Source organism: Capsicum annuum, chromosome 10 (assembly GCF_002878395.1).
Source record: "Capsicum annuum cultivar UCD-10X-F1 chromosome 10, UCD10Xv1.1, whole genome shotgun sequence".
In the NCBI taxonomy this organism is placed as follows: Eukaryota; Viridiplantae; Streptophyta; class Magnoliopsida; order Solanales; family Solanaceae; genus Capsicum; species Capsicum annuum.
In genome coordinates this window covers 60,356,367-60,371,259 of record NC_061120.1, presented here as the reverse complement: position 1 = coordinate 60,371,259, position 14,893 = coordinate 60,356,367, and the positions used below count along the sequence as shown (strand labels likewise).

The 14,893-nt window shown below is 34.3% G+C and overlaps 1 protein-coding gene across 4 annotated transcripts in view; it reads left to right on the top strand.

The window, feature by feature from the left end:
- The first annotated feature begins 6,527 nt into the window (after positions 1–6,527).
- Positions 6,528–14,893, top strand: part of LOC107845455 (histone acetyltransferase GCN5) — a 57,081-nt gene continuing 48,715 nt past the window's right edge. For 2 of the 4 annotated variants that reach the window (XM_047397936.1, XM_047397938.1), the window contains exons 1-4: positions 6,557–7,229; positions 9,268–9,332; positions 9,422–9,502; positions 10,401–10,472. In XM_047397936.1, coding sequence (XP_047253892.1) covers positions 6,657–7,229; positions 9,268–9,332; positions 9,422–9,502; positions 10,401–10,472 — 791 coding nt within the window. In that variant the 5' untranslated portion in view covers positions 6,557–6,656. Of the gene's footprint in view, positions 7,230–9,267; positions 9,333–9,421; positions 9,503–10,400; positions 10,473–14,893 lie in introns of all 4 variants that reach the window. The other 2 variants (XM_016689795.2, XM_047397937.1) reach the window with 2 other exon arrangements.

Here is a 14,893-nt window from a genome sequence, read left to right as displayed (position 1 = left end):
TGAGTATCTTGTCGCAGTTTTTTAGCCCATTGAACATCATTGTATTAAGCGAATATGTCAAGTTGGTCCCCAAAAAATTAGTATCAGTTGAAAGAAATTGGTAGGAACTAACATAAGAAACTAAATATAGTTCTTTATCAAAAAGAAACTGAATGTAGTTAACATCATCAAAAAAGAAACTAAATATAGTTAAATTTAAAGTTGCATGGTCATTTCCTTTATTGTTTATCTTGATATGAATTTGAGATTGCCATATAATTGGGAAGTATATGAAACTGTGATAGTGTAATATTAAAAAAATTGTCTAGAAAATGTAACACCCCGTATTCAAGTACATATATTGGCGTATTCAAGTACGTGTATTGGTCTTATTTATATAGAATTAATTTTTTTATTTTATTTATACCGAAATTTGCCCGTCGATGGTTCCATGCGAAGGTTATTGAATAAGCTTTCCAACGATATAAAGATTTTCAAAAATGGATAGGTTTCGGATATAATCGAGCACGTTCGAAACTATAAAACGGTGGCCGGGATACTGAGAATAGTAAATGTGCAGGAAAATTTCCTGTACACAAACTACTGAGGCTAGCTAATTTTTTGGGTCAACTTTGAACGATCATAACTCCCTTAATATAATGAACTGGGAGAGCTGTGACCTATGAAAAGAAATATCTTTGAGTCTTATTTCCAATGCAATTGGTTTCATCCAAATCCAACGTCTGAGTAAGGAGTTATACTCGTTTTACTTCAACCTCTCAAAATAGATTTTTAGGGTCAACTTTAAACGGTCATAACTCCTTGTACAGAACGAACTGGGTGGCCTACTTTATATGAAATGAAATCTCTTTGAATTATCTTTCCAACGATACCAATTTCACCCAAATCCGATATCGGAGCAAAGAGTTATGGTCGATCTACTTTAGCTTATCAAAACAGTCCACCAAAGGACAGATTTGACATTATTTAAATTTTAAAGGCACTTTGGTCATTCCCTATGATATTATGGACGGGAATATGTGTACATATACATGTATATGAGTTCAAAAACTCACTTTCATCATCAATCATTGAGAAAGAACAAACCCTAGCAAAATTTGACCTTTAAATTACTTTTGATTCAACCGTAGAAATTCCAAAGTAATCCGATAACTGCGTTTGTCATCTCGAGAGCTTCGAACGGCACCTATTATTTGTGCAAACAGGATTGCATAATCAAGAGGTGAATTCTAAGGTATGAATATTGTTTGCCTTTGTTCTCTTCCATATGTATATGTGTGATAGAGGATTATATGTATTGGTTGTTATTGAAAGGTGATGAAAATAGGGTTATGGACTATTTTGCATGGTTTGGTTATATTGAATTGTGGAGGGTGGATATGGTAATTGAGTTATGGAAGGTGGATATGGTGATATACTATTGAATTGATGATTATTTATGTCTATGGCTCAATTTGGTTTAATGGATTGGTTGGAAGGATAAATGAATCCAAACTTGATATTGGAGGATGTTGTATGAATATGCATGGCATATGAATGTAATTGGAGTATAAGAGGGTTAAAGTGACACCCTTTATGGTGTAATTAAGGCTTACTACTTAACCATTAGTTTGGTGAATTCAAATAATTGAATTGTGACGTTTGGTCGCTAATACTAGATTGCTATATATGTTCATTGTAGATAAGTAATCCGAAAAGACGAGAAGTCCATTTGGGACTAGTATGGAAGGTTGACAGTCAGGTATGTAAAGCATACTCTATACCATATCTTTGGCATAAAAGTGAACAATTGTTCTATTAAGAAAGTTTCCAAAGTTATTCAGTAACATGTGATCCATAATGATTTTGTATGATGTCCTACGTTACCAATGAACTTGTTTCCACCCTACAAAGATGTCAAGACATTCCAATACTTGTTTTCCAAATCTTACATGTTTATTGCACTAATGAATGTCAGAAGGTATCCGGCTACTCAAACAAGATCCATGTGCTATTAATGACTCCAAAACATTTCATTGATATACCAATAAGTTCCTACTTCATTGTTATGGCATTGATGACTCCAAAACGTTCCATTGATGTGCCAATGAGTTCTTACTTCATTGTTATTGCATTGATGGTCTATTTATATGTCTCTTATTGATGTATCATTGTTTCAAAGTATCAAAAATGCGGTGGCAACCGAAATAACAATCTCAAAGATTAATTGAACTAAGTGATGGAAGTTCTCTCTTATCGGGTGGTATCCCAGGGGCATAAGCCTATCATGGGTCGATCCCTATTTATGTGTTTATGGGTGGTATCCCAGGGGCATAAGCCTATCATGGGTCGATCCCAGTTGATATGTACTGGAGGTAGCCTAATGGTCACAGTACAGTAACGGTTACAAAGATGATAAGAACGAAGGTAAAGTGATTGAATAAATGCAATGTACAGGTTCTCACAAGTTCTAGTAAGTGTGGTCCACTCCTATTACGATTTATTCACTTGTTTCTGATTTCTATTGAGTTCCTATATCATATGTGATTATCTACATCTTTACATACTCAGTACATATTTCGTACTGACGTCTCCCCACGGGGGACCTGCATTTCATGCTGCAGGCACAGGTACCTCAGCTCATACATCGCACAAGTAGGAGCCAGGATATCCTGTTGCTTTTGGTGAGCTCCAGTTTGCTTCGGGGCTTTCCGTGTCATATCCAGTCACTTTTGGTATTGTATAAAAGTTAGTTATATGGCGGGGTGTGTCCCGACCTTAGTTAAACTCTATGTATTGTCTAGAGGCTTTGTAGACCTAATGTACAATCAAGGTGGTGTTTTGTTAATAGATGTGATGGATCCAACGGCCAAGTATTGTATATACATATATATGTGTGCTCGAGCTTATACAGGTCATTATTTCCTTTTATATGCGACATGATGCTGTCCGAATTTTGGGTTGTCATAGAGGTATGCATGGGAAGTATGAGGTTATGAGCTGGTTCTCCCGGGCCTCCTCGGTTACGGGTGCCAGTCCGCCCCAATAGGATTTGAGGCGTGACAAAAAACTAGGATCTTGTGTCAAATTTTTTTGTTCAAAGGATTTTTGCAGTTCTTTTATTTTGGATAAAGTAACAAACTATATTTAAATCTTATACACATACCATTGGAAACCAAAAGGAATTGATTACATCATAGATCAAAACCAAAAGTATAAAATGAAGGATTTTTATTGTGTCAATTATTTTACTGAAAGAGGTGCTTCTAAAAAATATGATATTTATGGAATAACGTTATTGTGTCTTGATAGCAACCGTAGTCTTGTTTCTAATGATTAATTTTTTTTCATGGTTATAACCAATTTGAAAAGACATGAATCCAACAAAAAGATGACTTGCATGAAAAGATATGATGAGGGTCGTAGAGTTGATGAAGGATTTTGTATAACCAGTGAACATCTACACGTCTTAAGACAACAAGGGCTAACTTGTTAGCTCTATCCCAGTTTGGACATGGGTAATTTCTCATCTTTCACTTCCTTTTCCACGTGTCATTGGACAATATTTGTTGGCCTAGCTTTTCATTTTGAATGTTCTGCCAATGTAACATATTTTTCTTTAAATAAGCTAAAGATTAGTGTGGTGTACTTGTTCATGTACTTTTTACAATGGACTCCGCCCAAACTCATCGCCATTTTGATAATTAAGTTGAAAGCTACTTAGAGTATAATGACGTGTAGGGTAGAAGAAAAGCCTGAAAAGTCATAAAGGTTTGTAATATGTCATAAGTAAGGGACCATTTTACAGCTCAGTGCTGAGACATCTCATGAATTTTATTCCTAAATAGAGCCCCTAGGATAAGAAGTTTTTCCTATCCAATCTTACATAGTATGGGAAGTTATTATACTTTAATCTCATTTCTTATTTCTTCGTCTTAGGGATTACTTGAGTGTTGTCAATTAATCTGTCTTTTGGTAGTTTGAAAAGTATTTTGGTGAAGAGGGTCAAGTGTTTCTGTTGTTATTATAGAAGTGAGAAACTGTTAACTAAAGCGAATTTCCTTGTCAATTGTTCGCCTTAAAATATTTCTTCCCTAATCCCATTCACTAGTAAAAAACAAAAGAGGAATAGTTACAATGAGCTTAGAATCACAATTTTATTGCTAAGAATTTGTTTGCTTTCTTTATCATACCTGCTACCTATTAGAATGAAGTTAACATCAGTGGAAAAAATATTATACTCTACTTGGATCATAGTCTATGGCCATATCTACTATGCCATACATTTCTTGAAAGACCATCCTAGTAGTGTTGACAATATCCTCATCAATGCTGGTAATGATTGTACTAAGAAATTTAATGCACTTCATTTTGATAAGGCTAAGAAGCTCTTGGAGTACTTTAGTATTGGTGAACTCATAACTACCAGTTACACCTCCGATTTCTCTCTAAATAGTTCCATCTATGGAGTTTCTTCTATCAGTAGCTTTTTAGCACCTTCAAACACTAATAATGAGTGTGGCCCTTATCCTATGGGAGAAAATCCCTTATAAACATAGACATAGCTTTATTGATTATATTTTGGTTGTTAATGTGACATGTCTTTGGCAGTTTCACATTCCCATTTTTTCAAGTTATGAAATACATAGAGGATTTCTGCCGGACTTTGCCAGACGATAGTCAAGACCTGACACTTAGCCAAGAGCAGAATAAGAGAATATGGTTAGATGTGATTGGTGGTTTGAGTAGGTATGGGTATGCTTATGGCTTGCCACAACAAATCTTTCGTGAATTTTATTCAGAACTAAAATGTCTCAGTAACTCTCAGGATGATGAGTCAAGGGAGATGATTTTGACTTTAAAGCAACAGATAACTAAGCTATCTAATGAAGCTAAGGCCTCACATGTAAAGAAAAGGCAAAATGATATACAATATTGCGGGAATGAAAGACCAATCGATACATTACTTGCTTCGGGGGATTCCCCCTTGTCGTGGTGATATAGTTCACCCTTCTTGATTGCCCCAGTCTCTACCTATTTTACGTGGAGTATATGGTCAATATAGAGGTGTGACTGAGAAGCCCAACATTGATAAAGATGATGAGGATTATTATGTGGATAATGCACCACCGCATTGTTAAAGTCGAGTGTTGTATTAGATAATTTAAATTATGTACTTTATGATGGTTTATTTGAATTATTAAGTGTAGAACTTTGAAGTAGTCTAATCAATAGTACTATTGTATAAATACTTGACAAATATATTTTTTTGTTCAATTTCAAGGTACTTTAAGTTGATTTTCATTTAGTGTTCATTGGATGAGATATTTAGTACTCATGTTTGTTGTTTGATTGATTGGTGTGAGCTCTTGGAGTTCGATTTAGTTGATTAGATTGTATATAATATTGAATTGAATTAAAATGATAGGCATTTGTAAAAGATGTTATTGTCAATTTTTTTTTTTGCAAAAAAAAGACTTTATGAGGTCGCTATTTTGCATTTTCATTTTCTAGCAAATGAATTGAAGCGACCACAAGAGGTCTTTTTTTTGCAATTTCATTTTCTAGGCACTCAAACAAGAAACTGCAAGAGGTTGCTTATGTTTTAAATAAACTGTTTATTATAAAAATAAATAAATAATAGTCACCTAATGAGGCGTCTTTTAATTAAAAAATAAAATCAAACAAAGACCTTAGGATGTCTCTTTTAATAAAATAATTATAATTATAGAAAATAGTTTAGAGACCTCAAAGGTCTCTTTCTGGAAAATTTGAAAAATAACCTAGTGACCTTGTGAGGTTGCTTTTAAGCGACCTCATAAGGTCTCGACCTATGTTTTAGAGACCATCCATTAAGATCTCTTTTGAAGTTTCTTTTTCAAGATTTAGGTCTCCTTTTGCAACTTTTTTAGTATTAGATAAATCAACCTAACACACCAACACAACACCCCCACAAAAGAAAAACATCAACATTTACCAACAACACTAAAATTATACAAACAAATAATAAAAAACTTCAAAAAACACAACAAAACATCAACAAATCAAATCAACTGTTGTTTGTTAGATTTTGATCACAACAGATGTCTCCGAAAAAAATTTAAAATTCAACTTCCACTATTTTTACAACACAAGAATTACAGTAACAAAAAAAATCACGTTTCACTTTGGAAATAGAAGAGAAGAAATATCACAAATTAGAATTTTCTTGAGTCTTCATTTCAAATTTAAATAACAAATATTAAAATTGTTAATTCATACTAGAAGAGAAGTTAAATTTAAGTTTTTCTTTTTCTTCATAACTAAAATACCTTAATTTTTTACTTGTAAAAGTTGAAAATAAACGATAAAGAACTTGAAGTTGTTATCGCTGAAGAATGCTGTCACGCCGATTAATGATTGAAAATTAAAAAGAAACTTTAAACTATTTATTGCAAGAGAGGAAAGAGACAATTGATTTGAAAAGAAGAGTAGATTTGAGAGAAGTGAATTTATTTGTATTTTCTAAAATATTAAAATGTTTTAAAAATATTAATTAAATGCACAATTCACTTAATCAAATTTCTTTATTATGTTGAAATACCACAATACAAAGACGTTTCTCTGGTGCTGCTCACTTCGGTAGTTCATGTTCAATAAAATCCGGAATTTCAAAACTTTTCGAACCATTGTTTCAAATGGACACTCTGTCATCGCACTTGACGGCGCCGGGCCGATCCCGGAGTTCACAATCTCCATCACCGTCACATTCTGCGTCGGCCTCAGCAACTTCGTCAATCCACAAGCGCAAGATGGCATCTGATGACCACGCGCCGCCGTTCCCGTCCTCTTTCTCTGACACTCGCGATGGTGCTCTCACCTCCAACGATGACTTAGAGAGTATCAGTGCCCGCGGTGGCGATGCTGATTCCGACTCCGAAGACGACTCCGAAGAGGTCGGCGATGATGACGAGGAAGATTATGATGCTTCTTCCATGCGTAATTTCACTGCGTCGCGGTTGGAGAATAGTGTGGCTATGGTACCGTCAGGGAGGAACACTAAGCTTAAGAGGGATAACTCGGTGAAAATTGAGTCGTCGGAAGTAGTGAAAGAGGGTGGCACTGGTTGTTGCGGTAATGTTGCGCCACCTACAGCTACTGTTCCTGTTTCAGGGGCGTTGGTGAAGGATGAGAGTATGAAGAACATATTTACTGACAATTTGCAGACTAGTGGTGCCTATACTGCAAGGGAAGAGAGCTTAAAGAGGGAGGTAATAGTTTTCAGTTATGACCGACTTCTTTTTTTTTTTTTTTTTTGTGCAACGGAGGTAATATTTGTTATGATGGAAAATGTTTTCTGAAAAATGTATTATTTAAGTAAAGCAATTTTGTAACACGGTAAAATGATCCAGAAAATAATCCTCAACAGGGAAAATTTTCCATGGAAAATTGAAGTATATGAGTATCTTTAAGTAGCTTTTGTGTTCTATCTGTTGAATTGTGGAATAATGCGTGCCTTTTTATTGAGCAGACAGATAGAATGCAAAGGATGCATTCTGTTTGAGATAATGTGAATCACTCTTGAAGACTGTTTATTTATGAATAAGAAACTAGAAACTAAATTTAGGTTTCAAACCTTTTGGAAGTCTCCAAAGGGATTTTTATGTATCCCTCTCTTTAGACGTTCAAAGATTTATGCATCAATTTCAGTTTCAAGAATTTCTTTTCCCCTTCCTATAACTTTCCGTAATTTTATTGACTTGCATGATTGATGTCCTTGTCTATTTGGTCCCACTAGGACTTTGATGTTGCAAGTCAAGATAGGTACTAGCTCACCTTCCACTTTCTACTTGAACTAACTTGAGATGTGAACGGACGTGGTATTCCTTGGTTTGCTGTAAAATAGAGCAAAATAACTTGTTAAAAAGGAAAAATAGAAAAGAAAAGCGACGGAAGAAGGAGAATAGAATAATTTTTGCATGGAGTAGTGAGTAATGTAAATTCAAACATTCTTTTAGCAATGAGAAAACAAACTATAAAGAAAAAGGCCAAGTGGGTTATACCAAATTGGACAATGCACTGATGTCCAATTCTTGTGACTAGAAAAACAAATTATAAAAAAAGAAAGCTAATTAGTGACTGCATACTACAAAATGTTGATATTCGACTATCAGGAAGATAGTGGTGTTGAGAAAGAAGCCACAAGATTTAAAAAGATGTCAATTTCTAGCATGGAATAAAGTGATTAGATCCTTATAACCAACTCTGGGTGATGGACTTAAGCAAATTGTGCTATCCTGGTGATAAGTGTTAATGAAATGGACTTTGGACCTTAACTCAATCTAAAACTAACTTATTAGGGGAGGAACACCCAAAACCATATAAGGAGACTAAACCCCAGAAGCTAGCTGCTCAAGAGGAGAGAATTGCCCAAGACCATATAAGTAGACTGTTGAATAGTTTGAGAACAAGAGCATTCCTTTCCAGAGCCTAAAGATGAAGTGCCTAGTGACATTTTATTTTTGGTATGCTCATGCTTTACCTAAGGAACAGGGGGATATCACCCTAATTTTAGATAGCTTTTGAAGAAATAGATGACATATAGATCGTAGATCTCTTCTTGTTTTCCCCACTATACAACTGATGAAGTACACTATTGGTGTATTTCTTGTTTATATACCAGTTAACTTTCTCAAAAATAAAGTAAAATAAAATAAAATAGAAGAGTCCCACATTGGATTAAAAAGGGATGGGGGTGGCTTCCTAATATAGTCTTGGGCAATTCTTCCCTCATGGTGTCAAAGCGCAGGACCCATCTCAATTCCTTTTTTCCGATGTTGGGCCTCTTTGTTTAATTGCTCACACTCCAGATGCCCAACCTTGGGCGTGAGGTGGGGAGTCGAAGAGTCCCACATTGGATGAAAAAGAGATGGGTGGTCTCCTTATATGTTCTTGGGCAACCCTCCCTTCTTGAGCTAGATTTTAGGGTTGAGTTAAGTCCAAGATTTATTTACAGTAAGAATTGAATTAGGAGAGATATTCTATTCAGTTCTCTTTCCTTTTAGGGACTTCATGTTCTTTGCATAAGTTGAGGTTATTAATAGGATTGAGGTTCCAAATCTTTGCAACTGAAAATAACAATAATAAAAAAAATCTTTGCAACTGAAAATCTGAATCCTATATTGATAAAGTTTTGGCTTCCACAACTACTAAACCAATTGGAATACGAATCCTCAGCACATCCTAAATCTTTTTTTGTACACTTTTTTCCATCCATTCACTATCAAAGTAAATTTTAACATTTTGCAGGAGGAATCAGGAAGACTCAAGTTTGTATGTGTTTCAAACGATGGCATTGATGAGCATATGATTTGGTATCAATATTTCTTCTTATGTTGTTAAACATAATGTTTTGACATGCGATCTATCTAGACTACCAGTAATTGCTATACGTTCTTTCCAGGTTAATAGGATTGAAGAATATATTTGCAAGGCAACTCCCAAACATGCCTAAGGAATATATTGTCCGTCTTGTGATGGACAGGTGTGAATCTTGAAATGTTTTTTTTTAGTATTTGGATCTTCTTTATTTCTCTTGACATGGCTAGAGCTGTGTTTTGTAAATAAGGTATATGCGAATACTCATTGCCAATTTTCTCTTCATCATGAAGAATTAAAATATGTATCAATCTACTGGTGTGTGAAGGCGGAGAGAGCCAGAAGAATGAAGAATCTAGAGGAAGGTAAAAAGAGGAGTTAGCGACATATGCAATAACTCAAGAGATCGGTTGGAGAGGATAATCAAATATTTAATCCTCTCATATGGTAGTAATAGCAAATTAGAGCAGGAACTTCATTGAGTCAATAGAGGTGAATGAACGGTTTTTAAGGGTGAGGAGGTAACACGAGCGGTTGTGTATTTTATGAACATTTGTGTATGCAGGAGATGAGTTGGAAACTTGAGATGGGAGAGACAGTGTAAAATCAAATAGGAGAGAAAAAGAGGGAGTGATAAGGCTATTGGAGAAGAGGAGATGTAAGCGGCAATGGAGAGTTGTGCCGCAGACAAGACCCCTAGAACAAATGTATTCACACTGGCTTTTCTCCTATAATGGTAGATCACAATTAAGGGAGTTGTGATGGAAGCCATAATTGTATTTCAAGAAGCTGGAGAGTATGAATAACCATGGGTCCTGGTTAGTGTAGATGATTGCTGCTCTTCATAGATAATAATATTTCTGTCTAAGCTCTTTTCTGTTTGTTTGATTGACCTGCATTCATTAAGTTTTTGCTTTATCACCCAAAAGAAAAAGAAGAAAAAGAAAAGAAAGAGAGAAAATGCTCATAGTGACCTTCTATAGCTTTTCTTGTTACCTAATAGCGTGTGATTTGTTGTGTTTGTAAAGTATTCTTAGTCTCTTTTTCATTTCTGCTTGTTACAGAAACCATAAGTCTGTAATGGTCATCAGACTTAATCTGGTGGTTGGTGGTATAACATATCGTCCATATGTCAGGTAATTGTCTTGTTCTTTTTGTTATTCTATTCGTACTGCAAGAGGTTGGAGTCATTGTGTGATTCTTTTCATCCAACAGAGTATGCTTTTCCTGATTTTAAAAATGGTTTCCCACTTTGCTGCTTAAAGTTAGTAATTAAATGCTGAATTTCGTTTCATCTAATCATAGTGTTTTCATGTTATCTCTTACTTCTGGAGGTGGATTCATATTCATCAGCATGCAGTTTATTTTATTCCCAGTTGATTTATAGTTACTTTTTGGATTATTCATCAGTACTTTTTTTTTCTTTTAATAAGTGAGGACTTGTCAATACTTTCTGGACAGTTGCATAAAGTGGGTTTAAGAGCCCGTTTGGGATTGCTGTTACAAAACTGCTTATTTGAGAAGCACTTCTGTAAAATCTTTTCAGAAAGTGTTTTTGAAAAAAAGCAATTTGTGTTTGGTAAATTCATTTGAAAAGTGCTTTTGATAAACTGATTGTGTTTGAATAATCTTTTTCAAGAAGTGTTTTTTTGAGACAAATGACCAAAAAGGACATGTATCAATATATATATGTGTGTGTGTGACAGTGATAGGGATATTTTTGTCATGAAAAAAATAATTTTCCACTTCTGTTGTTTTTGAAAAGTAGAAATATTTTTCTTCTTCCCAGAAACAGAAAAATTGCTCTTTCCAAAAGCAGAAAAAATGCTTCTGCTTCTTTTTAAAAGCACTTTTGTTAGTTTACCAAACACCCTTCTTTTAAAAAAAAGTGCTTTTTTTGGGAAAATAAGCAAATCCCAAACAGGCACTAAGAGCCCGTGTGGGCTTACCGTTACAAAACTACTTATTTGAGAAGCACTTTTATAAAGTAGCTTTTTATAAAAGTGCTTTTGAAAAAAAAACAATTTGTGTTTGGTAAATTCGTTTGAAAAGTGCTTTTTGATAAACAAATTGCGTTTGGATAGTCTTTTCCAAGAAGTGCTTTTTTGAGGCAAATGTCCAAAAAGTATGTACTTTTACTACTAAAATCAATTTATAGAGAAAATTTATCTTAAATATCTATTATGATATTTTTAATTAAAATTTTATTTTTATTTAATTAAAAAGTATGTACTCTAAAATTTTCAATTAATATTATATACATAAATACATTAAAAATATTAAATAATGATATATTACTTAAATAATTTAAATATTATTTAAAAACATCAAACAAAAAGGAATATAAAAATTATTCCATAAAATAAATCACTACATATGAAAAAAATTATTTCATAAAGAATTATGATGTAAATATCAAGTATAGAATTTTAAAATTAAACTTTAATTAAACTTATAAGATATGTTAATTAATTAATAAGGGATATAAATATATATATGTGTGTGTGTTTGTGTGTATATATATATATACATGTATGTATGTATATGTATATGTGTTTGAGTGAGAGAGAGAGAGTGTGTGATAGGGATATTTTTATATATATATATGCGTGTGTGTATGTATATTAAGATTGGCGACGGAACCGAAAGATTTCGTTCCGGTCCGTCAACTCCATTTTTGGTTCGGTTCCGGTACCGGTAACACAACGGTACCGGTTGGTGCCGGTATACCGGTACCCAATGGTCCGGAATACGGTACCGGTGCAAAACCTCGAAAAATTCCGGTATTTCCGGTACCGATTGACCAGTGCCGGTACCGGTTGACCGGTTTCGGTCCGTCGACTCCGTTAAAGTGTGCGCTACAGTAGCCACTTATTTGCTTTCCATTACTCCGTTAAAGTGTTAGAATAGTTTCTGCCCTTTTTTTTATTTTATTTGGATTGGTATAAGATTCGACTGACAACGACTCTTTTGGCCATTGCAAATGTAGCCGTTGCCACACAACCCCACACCACCTCTTAAAATTTTCACTATAAATATCCTCCATTTCAATTCTTTTTCCACACAAATATTCTTAATTCTCATACTCTCTCTTAATATTTTCACATTCTCTCTAAATATTTTTAATTATTATATTAGTTGGAGTTGAAGATTTTTTGAAGATATTACAAGCTTCAATTATCATCTTTTAATTTCGACATTTGGTATACGTCTGCTTTTACGCAGACATTCGGTATATTCGTTCCTACTTTAATTTCTTTTTATTTACGTTAATATCTATATTTTTGCTTGTTTTAATATTTTAATTTTAATTATGGATTTCGGAAAAATTAGTAGTGGTAAAAAACCAATCTTTGGTAAGTTTTTTCGTAGAAATAAAAAAAGTAAGGCTACTACTAGTACTAGTTCAGTACCTCCTAGACTTAATGAGACTTCTTTATCATAGCCTAATGGTTTCGACGTTGGTATCGGTATGGAATTTGATCATGAGACCCTAAGTAGGTGTTATGATAATTTTGAGGAAGACTTACCGGAAGAAGATGATATAGAAAAACAAGAGTTAGGTGATACCCTTACCCCTACTAGTCTGGTTACGGAATTATCGAAATACGGTGAAGAACTTCCCCCTTTACCGGAATTTACTAGGGCCAAAGGTACCGAACGTACTAAAAGGTCTTTAGTTTGGAAATTTATGGAGCACGATAGGGTAAAAAGTACTGCTACTTGCAATAAATGCAAGAGTTTTTTTAAACATTTGATCGGGGGAAAAAGTGGCGGGACAGGGTTGCTTCGCATTTGATGAAATGTAATAAAGAATTTATTCGTCTAAACAAGGAGGCTAAGGAAAAAAAAGATGGTAAACCATTTGTGCATGAATCTGTAGGAGTTAATGTGGTTCAAACGCGTTTAGACATGTTTAACCCGGCTGGCCCAAGTTCATCATTGACATATAGTGAAGATCTAGATAGAGAAGAACTAGCGAAAATTGTTGCTGTTATGTGTTTGTCTTTTAGTTTTCCTTCGCATTCCGGTTTTATTCATTATATTCAATGAGTATATAATCCCTCTTTTAAAGGTTTTTCACAAAATACAATTAAAAATGATATTTTTAAATTTCAAGCTGAACATTGCCATTTTCTTCGTTGCTTATTTGATAAATTTGATGGTAAAGTATCTGTTACTTCTGATATGGGTCGTAGTGTTGTCGGTAATGATTATTTTACTCTCACGGCTCATTGGATTGATCACGATTGGAACATGCAAAAAAGAATTATTGCTTATAAATATATTGACGAGTCTAAAATCAGTATGTATATAGCTAGTACAATAACGGAGAACATGAAATATTTTAGATTTATTGGTAAACCTATGGCATGCACATTAGATAATGCTTCTAATAACTTGAAAGCTATTGACGAGTTAACAACTAGATTATGTCCTATGGATGAAGATCATTTTCATGTGAGATGTACTGCACATATTTTCCTACTTAGGAATGTCGAGGCATACTTTTGTTGTGAAATAACAATACCTCATTTGGATTGATCAACTTCAATACCTAGAAAATACTTTAGTTCGTTGAGATAGTCTAGAAATGTCAAAAGAGATGTTGCTTTAAATTAGTGATACCATCCCGATCATTGCCAGTGATAACAATTAGTAAACACGTCACTAAATGAATTCACAGATTTGGAGCAGAATGCCGATAAAACACAGAGTGATCAACTTCACTGCAGTCATGCTAAATTCTTGAATTACTATACTGAACTTCCCAAACTAGATTCGAGAGATTGTTTTAAACCACAGAGTGATCGGCACAATCGACATACAAGGCTACTAGATTCCCTTCAACCAAAAAAACCAATTGGTTCCTCCGTATGGACTTCTTCATCAAGGTCACTATAGAAAAAGCATTTTCAGTGTCCAAATGCTAAAGAGGCCAATGATGAACAACTAACAACATACCCTGTGTAGTTGCATAAGTGGGGTCTGGGGAGGGTAGTGTGTATACAACCTTACCCCTTATCTTATGAAGATAGAGAGACTGTTTCCAATGAGCTCTCAACCTAAGTAACACATGTATAAAAACAATATGAAAAGGAAATATAGTAATCAAGAAGTCATGCTCAAAATAATGGAGAAACAAACAATAACAATAACAAATCGAACAATAACCTAACTAACAAAAATGAGAAGTCCCACTTCATGGTTCCTAACATGTAATTAAGTCTTCAAGTAATAATTTTGCTATGATGAAAAAAGAACTTTTAGATTTTTCTTCTCTTAACCTTTTATCTACCATGGATAACGTATTTACTTCAGATTAGGAGGAAAATCCTTTAATATCACTGAATCTAAGTCGAGAAGTGAGACTTGGTTCGAGTGGGTTGAAAGCTCTAGGCTTTACCTGGGAAGAATGGTGTTTAGTAAAGCTGGGTAGTTAGTAGACTCATTGAGGCCTTATCTTTCAAAGGAAGATTTCACAAGACATAGAGTAGTCGAGATAGGGCGGCAGAGTTGTTCCGTACTCTGAAATTCAACAACTTTGGCTGATTCA